Genomic DNA, 15,245 nt, shown 5'->3' with positions numbered 1-15,245 from the left:
ACAGGAGAAGAACAAGATGCCATCTCTGGAAGCCATATTATGGAGGACATGAGCAAGAGGATGAGTAGATTTTTTGCTTACACAGTGGTTGCAATGTATTGTTTGAAAGTGCAGTGGATGTGGAGACAGCGAATGCATTCAAGTTAGTGTGTGTTGAGCTGAGCATGTGATGGAGGACCTCTCGCATGACTCCATGGATGTCTGATAATACTACTACTAATAATAATAAATTTTAAATCTCACTTTCCTCTCTGCTTTTATAATCTTGTAAGATCATCATGTAAATAACTTAGTCATCAATTTTGTTTCTGTGGATGAATAGGTTAAACATTTAAGTCTGATATATATTCCACATTGAGACTGTTGAACAATTTCTTTATTGAGTTTAAATCTCTACTAGTTTTGCATACATTATAGCACACTTCATCAGGAGAGCGAAATGAAAATAAAAAATTATGGCTAAGTTAAGCAATAAGCAAATTAATGGTACCAGTAACACAGAATAGTTGAAAAAGACTAACAACATGTGCATGTAATCCACATTCTATTATAATAGCTATCATAATGAGTAGACTGTCTGAGATCTACATATGTCAGGTCTTTGAAAGATAACCAAATCTGATGTAGGATCATACCTTATTTCTTGTCACACTGGTTTGGTTTTTTTTTTTAAAAAAACAAACAAAAAAACAAAACATTTCCAATGACCCTTTGCTCTTAACCCTTTCTGACCTGAATTTTTTTTTCCAAGTGAACAAATTTTTTTTTCTATTTATTTGGTCTTCAGGTCTAAAAAAGCAAGAGTATGAAGTATTTTGATGAAAACATTTCAGGATAGGAATTCTGACCGACTGATTCCATACAGAATCATTATATTCTGGTAGCAAATATTCAACTTCTGAGCTTATACTCTATAATCCAATATATGCATATTATTCTACTAAGTCATAAAAACCGATATTGGTAAGATTTATAAGTAAAATACATACCTGTGATTATATTAAAGAAATGGAACTAAGATGTAAGATACCAACTGGAATCATTCGCCACGTAATATGGGCTACGAAAGCCAAGACAGTTAGTGATTCCAATTGGAATCACTAGGGCAGAAAGGGTTAAAATACTCTGGATAAAGGAGCCATTAAGTGACTACCATATCTGGGTTCATGTCATCAGCAAACAGAGAATTTACACAAATATGACTTTAGAGTGATTAAATTTTGTTTAAAAATTTTTTAATAATAAAAATACAGGATGATATTAGGAGATGCTGAAAATATTCAGCATCATAAATGAAAAACCTACAAACAGAAAATCCATATATTTCAAGCATATAGGAACAGATAACAATGCTTCAAACACTGTCTTTGCATGTGAATTAAGTTGATACAGTTGGCTAGTTGGTTTCAGGATTATTGACACAGAGACAGCTAAGGTCGTACAGCACCATTACCAAGGATACAGCAGTACATAAAGTAAAAAATAAATAGCTATATAAATATAGCTGTTTATTTTTGTATTTCTTGTAAATCTTATGTACAAGAAAACAAATAAAAAAAACTGAACAATGCAGTGTATACATATAAAAGACAATTATGATCAGATGTGTTTGTACATATTAATTCACTTAAAAGTGCCAGTAACTTCATGAAATTTGTCTGAGTCTGACAAGATCTACCTGAGTATAATTGGTGAGGAAATCTTGGAGAAGATATCCAAGAAGCCATAGCACAATTGCAAGAATAGTGGAACATTGCACCCTTTGATTGTTAAAGACTTGGGTTCTAATCTCGTTGTGATGAGGGGAGTCCTTATATTTAGGTTTTTCAGTTGAAGGTGAGTTAGCCATTCTCATATGGTGGTAGCAGGGTTTTTTCTCCCAGAAACTGGGGTTTTTCATCCCGCATATAGACAAATCAGCCTCCAGAACACATGCAATTTACAGACAAAAAATACTGTTGTTGGTGATGATGGGCGATAGATGGCATTGATGGTAGTAGAGTCGTAGTTGGAGAATTAAGTAATAGTGGAGAGGATAAGCTGTATTTACCAAAGTACAGTAGTGTGCCCTCCCACGATGAGTCCTTGGACTCCCTGGAGGTGTCATGTAATAATAATAATAATAAGGTGAGAGGTCTGGAGATGTTGGGATAGAGACATGAAATTGTTGGGATATTTTGCAAAAACTGTGAGGACAGCACACCACATTATGGCAATGATGTGGAGAACGATGATATATATGATTCAGCCAGATTAGTAAAAACTGCATTCCTCTTTTGAGTGGAGTGCTCAGAAGATGATATATGGTAAGATGAGTTTTATAGTGTTTATATATAGGTAGGTCATTCATCCATCCATCCATTCTCAGTAAATAAGAATGTGCACAATGACTATGACCTATGACTTTCATAAGAACAACTTCCTGTCTTCTAGTTCTACATAGACTGAATTGCCAATGCTTTTCAGGCTTATTTCATGCATTTTATTTGTTAATGCTTCATTGCAGGATGACTGCCAATAATCTTGATTTTCATTAATTATCTGCAGTCAGTATAGAAGGGCTAACAACGGTATGTGGAAAAAGTCTGAGCTGACCTAGCAGCTGCATCTGCAGGTCTCATTGCCTTTGATTTCAATGTGGCTGGAAATCTAGCAGAATGAAACGTTAAAGAACACCGGACATGGTTTGTACACAAGAGAAGATAGTTCCTGTAAAGTACTCACTGCATCTGTATAAATCATACATTTTTGGTAGCAAACTTAAAGATGCCAAGAAATTATATTCTTGGTTTCATCCTTTATCCAAGCAAACAGAGTTTGTGAGTGAAGTAATTTCACAACTGGGCTACTTGTATATAGAGGCTAATGACTTCACATCAAGTCATTAGTCTCTATATACAAGAATATATATTTTTTAGCATCTTTAATTTATAGTATAACCAAGTGAGAAAACTTTCAACAAACAGTACAGTTACTTCATTCAAGTGGAATCTGACTTCAGACACTGGGGTCAGAAAAAACAGCAGCACATCCAACTGAGGACGAAGATCTCAAACCGTCAGTACAGACAGGTAAGAAATTAGAATATTCTCTGTGTGCACAAAACAGCTGCAGGTAGAATGAGGTGAAGTAAGTGATTTCCTTAACTAAACACTGAAAAGATACTTGTGGGAGTGTGTTGATACAGTATATGAAAAGAAATGATAAAAGTCAGTCCATAAAGTTCTGTATATTAATGAACATTAAATTAAGAAAATGATATCTACACAGAAATCAATCTATATAAAAAAAAATGACTTGCTAGTTGTAAATTTTCAAAGTATTGAAAATATATCTAAATAAAATAAAAAAAAAATGGAGTGATTGCATATGTGAAATGAATGACAGGACAATGTCTTAACTCTCTCAATGTTTATAAGGTAAAAACAAGTTGTGCATGTTGCGGTTACACTGTGTTCACAGCAATACAAAATCAATTTAGGTCAAACTACTATACTGTAGGGCAGGTCTTCAATTAGGAATCTTTAATATATCCAATTGTAGTGAACTTAGAACAACCATGCAGTTGTACAGATACCGTCAACTATTGCCAGAGGGACTTACTAATGAAACATTGCATTTGCTATCCTTGAAGTTTTTCCTTAAACAAGTTTCTCAGATATGCATATACACCTCATCATAAATATGTACACTATACATACATGCACATATAAACAATCTGGCAAAAGACGCAAGTATGCAAGAGTGAACTATAATCCATCAATTCTTTGTTGACTATGATGCACAAATGTTTTTCTTTCTTTTTTTTTTTTAAAGGATAATGAACAAAAGTGATTATTAAACAAGAACAAAAATAGCACAAATATAACATCACAATCGTATGATGATTAAAATGTTCCTTTTTCAAATTCACGGACTAAAACCAACTAATGTATTTATAGCCTTAGCATTTATATATTTATATTTTTAATGGAAGTTCCATCTTGTTATCTTTTTTGTTAACAACACTTCTGCAAAGCCACATACATATATACAATAGGATTAAAAGTGTTCTATGAAAGACAACAAAAAAAGGAAGAACCTGATATTTTAATTGAAAATACCCCCCCCACACACACACCCAAACATCCTTGATTTCTTCTATTTGCAGTTTGACTAGGTATATAAAGCTAAAAACAGTTTTGTCTCTTAGCTGTAAATCCCAAAATCATAATATTTGTGATTAACATATCACTTAAAAATGACTAAAGAAGACTAACATTTTTATTAATCTAAGGCAACACTGAAAACTAGTATGAAAAGAAATCAATCTAATTATAATGTCCTTCTTATGAAAATATGTAACTTTGTGCATAAGTTCAGTTCTCTATTCTCGCAGCGATATTTCACCTTATCAACCATTTTATTACTGATAAGAGCTGTTTTTTTTTTTCCTCTTCCCCCTCGGTGTCAGTAATGTTATATTTCTTGTAGCATCACTTTTCTAGAGAAGAAAACTGCTATCAGGAAACTCACTTATATACCTTTGCTTACTACATTAGGGTGTATTTCAGATTGATCTTTTAGTCCACTATGATGCATGTTGACAATGTGGAACAATCTTGGCATAAATAAATCATTCTAAAAATCAAGATGTAAGAGGAAGAATTCATCATAACATATTAATAAGGGAATTAATTATATTATTTTAAATGTCTTTATTTGTAACATTTTCAGGCAAGTTTCATAGTCACTATAAATACAATTATAGGAAAACACACACACACACACAAAAAGAGAACAACAATTCAATTGAAAGCACATGATATTATGTGGACTATCAGATGCAGGAGAATAGCTCCATTTGTATTAGTAGATACACAAAATAAACTGCAATAAAATAATTTGGTTAATAAATTATTTTTGAATATAAACAAAACATTAATTACAAATTAAGGAACACACAAACAGTCAGCATTAGTCAGTATAACTTCCCAAAGTTGAGAAGGTCTTAGGCAATCGTTTTTGTTAAGGTTTGGGATGTGAATGCGTACTTCATTCACAGCTTTTTTTTTTTTTTTTCCTGTACATTCTTTCCATAAGAAAATAACTCTTGTGTAACACTCTGGTTTTCTTTCACAGAATCCTATGTTTTATAGATAATGCATGGTTTGCTAACGGCATAATGCAAAAACTATCGATAAAATAATAAATAATTATTGGTTTTAGCTTAACCTGCCTCAAGAAGAAATTACCAGAATTTGTATTCCACATGTTAAAGGACTTTCAGAAAAAATAGTGATTCGAGAGATTGACTTACAAGTCCCTTTCTACCCAGTTTGCAAACTAATACCTTCCTTATCTCTTCTAAAGATAAATATCCTTCTCTTTCTTATCCTGGAGTTTACAGAATCCCCTGCTCTTGTGGCTTATATTATTAGAAACAGACTTGTCATTCTGCACAAATTTGTTTTGAAGAACATCAGGAATACATTTCATTTAAAGAACTGAATAAATCCAGTTTAGCAAACCACACATTATCTACAAAACAAGGATTAAGTGGAACAAAACCAAAATGTTACACAAAAGTTATTTTCTTCTGGAAGGACTGTACAAATAAAATTTGTACAGTCTTTCCAGTTATACCGACAGGAAAGTTATGCTTACTAATAATCACTATTCATGTGTTCCTTAATGTGTAGTTAATTTAATGTAATTTATTTTGTATATATCTATTAATACAGATGGAGCTATTCTCATGCAGCCGATACATAATATCACGTGCTTTCAATTGAATGTTGTTCTTATTTTGTGTTTTCCTATAATTGCATTGACAATTGCTATAAAAACATTTAAATTAACGTAAGTGATTATGTTATTAATATGTTATGATGAAATCTGACATTATAACTTATTTGGATCTTATTATGGTATAGCTTGAGACAATTATTGTGTTGTAAAGCTGTCCTAGAAAATGTAGCAACCACATTAATGAACATGAAAGTTTAGATAGATTATTGTTATTTATTAATTATACATAGAATGAATAAACAAAAGTAGTACTGATATAAACATTCACCATCCTTAATTTATATTTTTATAGGTCCAAAAGCTTACTAAAAATCTTATTTTCAAGAAGTTTTGTCTATTCTTCTGAACTTGTGCAGAAGAATTAGGTTGTAGGTGTGATGAATGAATTTCATTGTCCAGTACGAGACCAGTACTGTACTCTTTGGAGATCTGAAGTGGCTTGAAAAAATTATGTGTATTTTTATATTGATCCTACACTAGATGTCAAAAAACCTATAACACATCTCTTATTATCCAGATGAAAGATCCTACCTCACTCCCTTTTACTTTTGATGATGTTTCAATTTCTAGTTAAGATCAATTTTTCCTTCTTGGGCTGACTTTCACATCTAATCGGAACATTATCAAAAAAGTAAGAGGGAGTGAGGTGGGATCTTTCTTTTGGGCAATAACACAGGACTGTGTTGGACAGCACTGAAATTCACTAGATTATCTTCATCTTTGAGAATAGTCAGTTGATCTAAAAGAACAGGGAGCACTGTCATCAGCAAAACTATGAATACAATATGAAGTTAGAAAGAGAAGGAAGAGTACAAAACCCTGGATACATCTGCACTGATAAAAAAAAAAAAAATCGGATGACTTCCTGTCATCCGATTTTATATATATTTATATATATATATATATATGAATGCAAGAGTACCCCAGAATTTTGTACTCTCATGCTCTTCCTCTTATATATCAATGACCTTCTCTTTTTAACTTCATGAATGACCAGAAGAAAGTAACAATCAAGTCACAAAGGGCAGGAAGGAGATCATAAGATGGTAACTTGTTGAGTAGGCCTTGATGCCAAACACGACACCAACACAACAAAAATGCCTTGGAAATATCAGGAATGGTGATTATGGTGACCTTGATTTTAAATGCATTCCTAAAATCAAGAAGCTTCCTTACCATTATCAATTTCTAAGAAAATGAAACCAAATTATATTGCTTTGTATCCATAGCAATAAGAATCACCCAATGTGCCATCGGTGCCAACAAAAAAAAAAAAAAAGATCCTATCCACTCCTCTCATCGTTGATGACTCCTGAACCAACCTAATTCATCTTAATACACTGTTTTATAAAACCAAGTAGCAAGCTCACACGTTAGTTTTTTCTGACCTACATCTCACAACGTTTTAAATGAAATAGCCAGCACACCATTATTTTGTTTTAATAGGTATACAGAAATTCCTCAATTAATGGGCCGCCCGATTAGTGAGTCATTTTTTTTCGATATCCAAATTAATTAGTGTGCCTATATACATCTTAAAAATAAATGATACAGATTTTAAAAATTTTCGATCTATACATTTTATAACTATATTAAAAAATCACTCACCAGGATGAAATAAATTAGTTACCGATTTGAAACATTTTACAAAGTTATTTTTTAATGGCATACTACACTATGTTCCAAATTTACTGCCAACATTTATGTCGTCTGCTTTACATAGCATTTTTGCTGATCATATTTTGTGCAATTGTTTTCCTTACTTATTTATTTTAAATTATTTTCCTAACCCTTAATCATGATTAAAAGAATTAGTGAGCAAAAATTAGAAGTGTGAAAATGATTCAAAAAATAATCTGATTGGAAGAAAAACTTGAAATAATAAAGAAAAATGAACAAGGTGAGTCCAGAGCAAAGATAGCACAAGAACACAAAAATGGGTGAATCAACTGCTGAATACAAAGAGAAAGGTAAGGCTGCTTCAAGTTCATCATGCATGCACTCGAAATCAAAGTATTATAATGATTGAATTAGAGGGATGTCTTTTTACATGGATCGAAGATTGTAACCAAAAATGGATCTCATTAAACACTGGCCTTATTAAATCAAAAGCATTGTCTTTTTGTAATCTGGAAAGAAAGGGCTATCAATGATGGAAAAGAAGAAGAATTCCACGGTAGTGCTGGGTGATTTGAGCATTTCAAAAAGAGAAATAGCCTACATAATGTTCTAATCACAGGCAAAGTTGCAAGTGCAGATAAGGAGATCTCCAGGGATTTTGATGAATATTGTGTAAGAAGGGGGACTATTGTGATCAATAAATATTTAATGTCAATGAAACTGGCCTTTTTTTGGAAGCGAATGCCTTCCAAGACTTTTCTAGCCAAATCAGAGAAATCTCAGCCTGGTTATAAAGTCGCAAAGTTGAATGAAATTACTGCTAGCAATATGCAAGCCATTTGGAAGCACATTCTTCCACATTGTGCAAATGATTTTAGAGGCTTTTCAAATGAATCTAAGTTAATTAAATCTCATTCTGAGAAGTTGAGTGATTCCGACCTGCTAAATTTAGATGCACAGCGGGAAGATCCTGAAGAATATGAAGAAAATTTAATCACTGACAAGCCCAAAGAGGTTTCACAGAAACATAAAATATTTTGAAAATATTTTTCATGCAATCAAAGTTTTTAAGCAGCAATGCTTAGAGAATGACCCTGGTGAAGAGAGAACCAGTAAAATTTGCAGAAGAGGCAATAGGGCCATACCGTCAGTGGTATGAAAAAAAGAAACAGAATACCCACCAAACTACGTTAGCTCAATTCTTTGTTAAGAATCAGAATAATAAATTTATATTCTGAATATGTTTTATTGTCTTTCAGCTTCATGGTTTCCCTTTAACTAGGCCCTGAGACATACCCTAATTCTTTTATAAAAAAAATGAAGGGTCAAAAAAGAAATTTTAGGAACGAATTATACTTTTTCCCATAGTTATTATATTCGATTAGTGCGTTTTCGATTAATGCACCTGTTTTAAAGAACGCATCAGGTGCATTAATCGAGGGATTGGTGTATAATAGTTTCTTTTCTTCCTTTTGTTCTTTATTTTCAGTTCTTTTAACACTGAGAGTTTGTTTAACACATTTAGTTGTTATTGATGTAATTCAAGATTTTCAGCTACCTATTAAATATTTCTAATGCTCAGTTATCCGTTCTTCTTCAACATCTCTCCTAATTATATACCATCTCAGCTCAGATCAAGTTCTTGCATTCATATATATATATATATATATATATATATGAATGCAAGAACTATTGTCATCCTTACCTTCAAAAAATACATACACAAGTATGTCAAATCACTGATCCTTCTTTAATAAAATATATCTCATTTAATTTATACCTTTTTTTTTTTTTTTTAGCCTAAGCTGAATAGAAGAGCAGCTTTGTTAACAAAATTGTTCTGCTTTCTATGTTAATATGAAATATTAGTACAACAACGCATTTTTCAGATAATCCAAAGAATTTTTTGAAGTTTCTCTTGCCCTGCACAGTCAATTTTGTCTCATAATCTGACTTTGTCTTTTTACCAAGCTGGCCTTTCTCTTCTTGGTGCTTCTTACTGTTTATGAGCTTGTTGATTACATGTCATCATATACAACTCCCCTTACCCCAGCTTCTACTTCATGATGCTACTCACCCATTGAACTCTCACCTGATTATTCTCATACTATGCATTTCTACATCATAATTGGAAGAACAATGGGACATTGTGCCCTTCGAATGGAAAAGACCGGAGTTTGATTCATTATGAAGTAGGTGACCAAGATATGCAGTTTTTCTTCTTTTTATGGTATCTAAAAGTTCACATGATTTCCTCTTTTCTTCCAGTACTTTTTGTTTGGATGTTTTTGCTGTCCATTAATTTCATCATTAAGATATGCAAAAAACTGAATACTTTGGATCAAATTGTTGTTTGATCTCAAGATCTCATCAGAAATGCTGAAATTATACTATCCTTGTATCTCCATGCTGTTTTTTTTTTTTTTTTTAATAAGAATACTCCCACCCACAAAAGATTATAGACTTATAGTGTGCTAATATTAGTATATTGGGTGGGATAAAGATTAAATCCAGAAATCTTACCCTAAAGATCAAATATGATTGGTCTTTAAGTCACTTCAGCCTACAGTAAGCAAGGTGGTTGTCTTGCAATGAGTGATATAATTATCTACCAGCTGAGGACATTTCATTTACAAATATCATGACACCATGGATTTTGAACCAACAGCTTGTTGGTTGAAGAGCAGGTATGCTATCCACTCAGCCACCAAATACAAGGTCAGCATTTCTAGCCTACTTTTGATATACAGCTTTGGCTATCCATTGAGATTGTTAATCTTACAGTCTCTTAGTCATTAAACACCTCACTAAGTTATTCAAAGAACATAATGACAAAACATCTTTCTTTCAAACAGAATGTCCTTTCTTTCAGAAGTAAGTTACTGGACACTGCTATACTTGATTATGACTTACAGTGAGTTGAGGACGTGCTTCAACAAGTTGTAGTTCACCAACATATGTATAACATTTACAACTTGTCTTGCTCAGCAGCAACAGTTTTCTCCAAACATCACCAAATTGTTGGTATTTATCTTGCAGTTTGGCTGTTTCTTCTGGAAAGAAGATATTTATATGCTGAATGATAGCCTAAATTTCTACTATGAATGTTACAAGCAAACTGTTTAATACTCAAGGAACAAAAGCATATACTCACCATTTCAATTTTTTATATGGAATAATTGCAGAAACAACTTTGAGCACTTCAAAAGTTTGCAAACTAAAATTTGTCTCCACTATGTGGATGTTTTAGCAGTTCCATAGCTCTGAAATATTGGAATTCTTTCTATCTCATTTCAGTAGAATCTGCTCCAAAATTAAATTCAGTTACAAACAAGAACTCAGAATTTGCCATTTCTGGGTACTGATTACTAGAATCTCCTCAAAATCACTAGCTATTTCAATATATATACAAAGCACCATACATAATTGTATAGTTGTAACATGCTTGTGAATAAATGCAGGCCTGGTTGTCCTGTATTCATGCTTATTTCACTCAGGGTGTGGCAAAATAATTTCTACCTGCAAAAAAAAAAAGAAGGTATGGCCATGGGCTTGCCACTCCCCCTGGCAGCTAACTTTTCATCATTCGAGCAACGAGTTCTAGATTCAGCAAATCTAAAGCCTAAGATTTGGCTCAGATATGTTGATAATATATTCACAATTTGGTCCCATGGCTGCCAAACATTAAATTCATTCCTAAGCCACCTGAACAACACATGTATCCAATTCACCATCAAGAGTGAAAGCAATAATCCTCTTCCTTTTCTAGACACACGTAACACATCTTCCCTCAGACTGTCCTTCCTTCACAGTCTACCATAAACCTACACACACATACAGGCCAATATATACACAAGATTCATACCACATTCCAACACAAAAACTAGGGCTTATCAGCACTCTCAAACATAGAACCCAAACAATTTGCTATGACGAGAATGAAGAATGAATATAAAATTATTAGCCAAACCTTTATAAATAATGCCGCTGCCCCTCAAAAAAAGTTCACAAGACTCTTCACATTATCTCATGAAAGGTAAAAAATATTACAAAAATGCCATAATAAATACAATATTAAGGCACCACTCAAACCTCCTGCAAAATTCAAAAGAATACTTAGCTCATCTCCCCCTCCTTATCTATAATGATCTTGCATAAATCAATGCAGTTTTCAGCAATCTTCTTAATAGCACTCAAGTCATAAGCTAACAGCTCAATTTGATCATATTGGCTCTGCTATGCACATCATGTTTTTGTTATTAAATTTTACATCTTAGTTTTGCAATTACATAGAGATGTGAATACATTGAGGATGACAGAAGTATTCAGAAAACTAGTCCAGTTCATTAAATATAATTTGGTAACCTAATAATGTCAATGCTCACTATAACAAATTTGAGGAGACCAAAGAAACAGAATGTTAATAATGGAAGTGGGAAAGTTTGCTTGAATTTCCTTTGATACTATAAGGCTTTGTTGTATTGAAAGATAATCATATTCAACACCTAAAAAATGAAGAAATGTATTTTTCTCGGCAATTAAAAAGCTAGCTTTCTGCTTTTATTTCATGTGTTATTTCAGTCCTGAATTGCTGACTTGGTTGACTGAATGATCAGCATACTCTTCTGTCCGATCAACAAGCTGTGTTGAATCTTGCTGTAAGCTGGATGTCCGTGACTGTAATTAGGCTGGAGATTAATTTCATTGTGTAGTGGGAGACCACTGTCTCACTACTGGAAACCTGAAGTGAATTGAAAAGTTCAATGTTTATCTCTAAAGTAGCAGTCATAGATTATGTAAAAATAAATAAATAAAATCCGTTATTCACTCATAGAACTAATGTCCTACAGGTTCACAATATTTCATACATGGGAATCACATTATAAGACACTCTATGTAAATTTAAATATGCCTTAGTAGAATACTATTTCTACATTTGGAACTGAGGATCGAATAAGTTAATAGCTAACTATCCTTCAATGACTTCACTTATCAAAGAAACTGTACTTATCAAAGTGCAGTTTCTGCTGCATTTCCCAAACTGGTGTTCTACAATTCTACCATTATCTTCTGAAAGCAATGCAATTAAACACATATCTGTTAAAATAAGTGTGATAACTATTACACTAACTTTTCTTCTTCTTTACTCATCCTTGTTAGTTGCATTCTAGAATTCATATAAATATTTTCTGAATGTCACAATCCCATTTTAATTAGAAAGTGTTTATAAAACATGTGCTTATCCATTCATGCTCATTAATTAATGGAGGAATATAATCTATGGCAGTTTTAAGGAAATGTTTGAGAGTCAACACATTACAAAGGTGTTGAAATGTGTCGACTCTCAAACTTAAGATTTTGAAGAGTGAGAGCTGACATCTGGAATAAGGGTTGATAGCAGCAGGATTTTCAATTAGGTTTATTAAAGGGAGTATTAAAGCAATTTACTTATATATTACAGCATGATAACAGATGTATTGGATAAGAATATTATTAACAGTATGTATACAGATTTTGTAAGGGTCTTAGACAGACTCAGATATTAAGTAACCAACTTGTTATCACTGTCTCTTGGTGTACACTACAGGTATATGTTTTAGGCTATTACTGTTTAACTTATACACTCAATGGACAAAACATTAGAGAATAGGGGTGATGGGAGGTTGACACTGCCCCCCCCATGCAGAGTAAAACGTACCCAAACTGAATGCAGATGGTAAATAGGCAGACATTGAGGCTTCCCAACAATGTATTGCAATTGACGAACATGGGTAAATGTGGCAATCTTAGCTACTTTGATCAAGAATGTATTATTGGCACAAGACAAATGTGTCATCTATCACCCAAGTGGTAAGAACTCTAGGGTTCTTGAGGACAACTGTATCAAGGGTCTGCCACGAGTATACCATCAATGGATGTACCAGTACCCAGCGAGCAAATGGTGGCTGGACACATGCCATTGATGACTGAGGTCAATGTAAACTGTCCAGGCTCATACAGACCAACCACAGGGCAAGCATACTCAGTTTCACAAATCACACCTAGTTTCAATGTCGGAGGTCCAAACAGCATCAATGAATGAACAATACAGCATACCATGAGCTACAGGAGCCGACACCCTAATCATGTACCACTGTTGACAGCTCATCATAGGACACTGCACCTCACCTGGTGTCAGGAACATCAAAACTGGAACTCTGCAGAGTGGACCAGAGTTGTGTGGTCTGATGAATCCTGTTATCAGTTGTACTGAGCTGACAGGAGGGTGCGAGTGCAGCATCGACAACATGAGGCCAGATGAGGAATGCCCACTACCATCCTTACAGTCATGGTAGTGGGCATTCCCATAATGCACAGCATTATACATGACTGTAAGGATATGTGCCTTGCATTATGGGATACTAAAGTAATTGATGTGAAGTCATTAGCCTTATACAAGTGGCACAGTCATTAAGTTACTTCACGTGCAAACTTTGTTTGCTTACATTGGATAAAGGATGAAACCAAAAATATAATTTCTTGGTATCTTTAATTTATAGTATTTCTGGCATTAATGTACATAAAATACTGCAGAGTCTCCTGGGCCCTTATGCTTTACATTAACTATCTCTTCTGATTTGTTACCAAAATATTATCATTTTTATTTTATTAAATCCATCCAGCCAGAGTTACTGCACTATATAATTTCAACACATTTTGCCCCTGAAATGGCCCAAGTGAAATGAAAATTGGAAGGCTGACTTTTTTCTTTTTTTTTTGTTAGTTAGTTATTCACTTTTGATATATTATTATTATTATTATTATTATTATTACCCCAAGACCTCATGGAGTCAAAGACTCATCTGGGAGGTCCTTTTATCAAACACACATCTCATCATACCATGTCTTAAACACACTCAAACTACTTGCAGACACTACACTCTCAGGCAAGGCATTCCAATCATTCACAACTCTGCAGAAAAAAAACCTGCCTCTTACTCCCCTACTCACACCCTCTTTATACAGTTTCCAGGGATGACCTCTGGTTCTCCCCTGATCTCCCACTATTCTCTGTAGAACTTCTCCACCATTGATCTTATAACAACCCCTTACTAACTTGTAGATCTCTATCATATCTCCCCTCTTCCTCCTGTCCACCAGACTCTGCAAATTACATCTTCTCAATCTTTCCTCATACTCGACATTCCAGAGGTCAGAAACTACCTTAGTCAGATTCCTTTGGACCCTTTCCAACATCTCTTCATCCTTCTGAAAACCCGGTGACCAAATCTGGGCATAATAGTCCATGTGTGGCCTAATCAAGGCCTTATACAACGTAACGAGAATCTCTCTACTTCTACACGTCAGTGTCCTCTGCATCATTCCCAGAAGCCTTTGTGTTGTCTTCACAATTTTGGCGATGTGTCCCCTAAATTTTAGATCCTTATTCACTATCACCCCCAGATCTTTAATTTCCTCTATCAATATATTCAATAATATATTGATATATGCATCCCATCTTTGTTTTCCAAATTTTAAAACCTTACATTTTGCAACATTGAACTCACATCCCCATTTCTGTGCCCAATCGCTCAATTTATTCAAGTCTTCTTGTAAGGCCACACCATCTTCACTACTCTATGGTTCGTCCCAACTTTGCATCATCTGCAAACAATTGAATATCTCCATCCAAATCTTTGCCAATATCATTAATATACAAGTTAAACAGTAATGGCCCTAAAACAGACTCCTGAGGCACTCCACTAGTGACTTTCCTTTTCCTGGATATCGCCCCCCCCATACACAACTTGTTGATACCTATCAGATAGCCAGTCTCCAATCCAATGCACCAATCT

General features: G+C 33.8%; 1 protein-coding gene across 1 annotated transcript in view; it reads right to left on the bottom strand.

Moving 5' to 3' along the window:
• Positions 1-355: 355 nt before the first annotated feature.
• The window catches only part of LOC150097045 (guanine nucleotide-binding protein G(s) subunit alpha), a 320,682-nt gene continuing 305,792 nt past the window's right edge, over positions 356-15,245 (bottom strand). Inside the window, exon 11 of the mRNA XM_090408599.1 lies at positions 356-4,620. Within this exon, the coding sequence (XP_090264725.1) occupies positions 4,516-4,620 (105 nt within the window). The 3' untranslated portion in view covers positions 356-4,515. The remainder of the gene's footprint in view (positions 4,621-15,245) is intronic.

The sequence above is a fragment of the Typopeltis vanoorti genome, chromosome 18 (assembly GCF_054136105.1).
Source record: "Typopeltis vanoorti isolate ZY-2024b chromosome 18, IOZ_Tvanoo_1.0, whole genome shotgun sequence".
Taxonomy (NCBI): Eukaryota; Metazoa; Arthropoda; class Arachnida; order Uropygi; family Thelyphonidae; genus Typopeltis; species Typopeltis vanoorti.
Note: the sequence above shows the minus strand (reverse complement) of the source record. Positions and strands in the feature narration are given on the sequence as shown.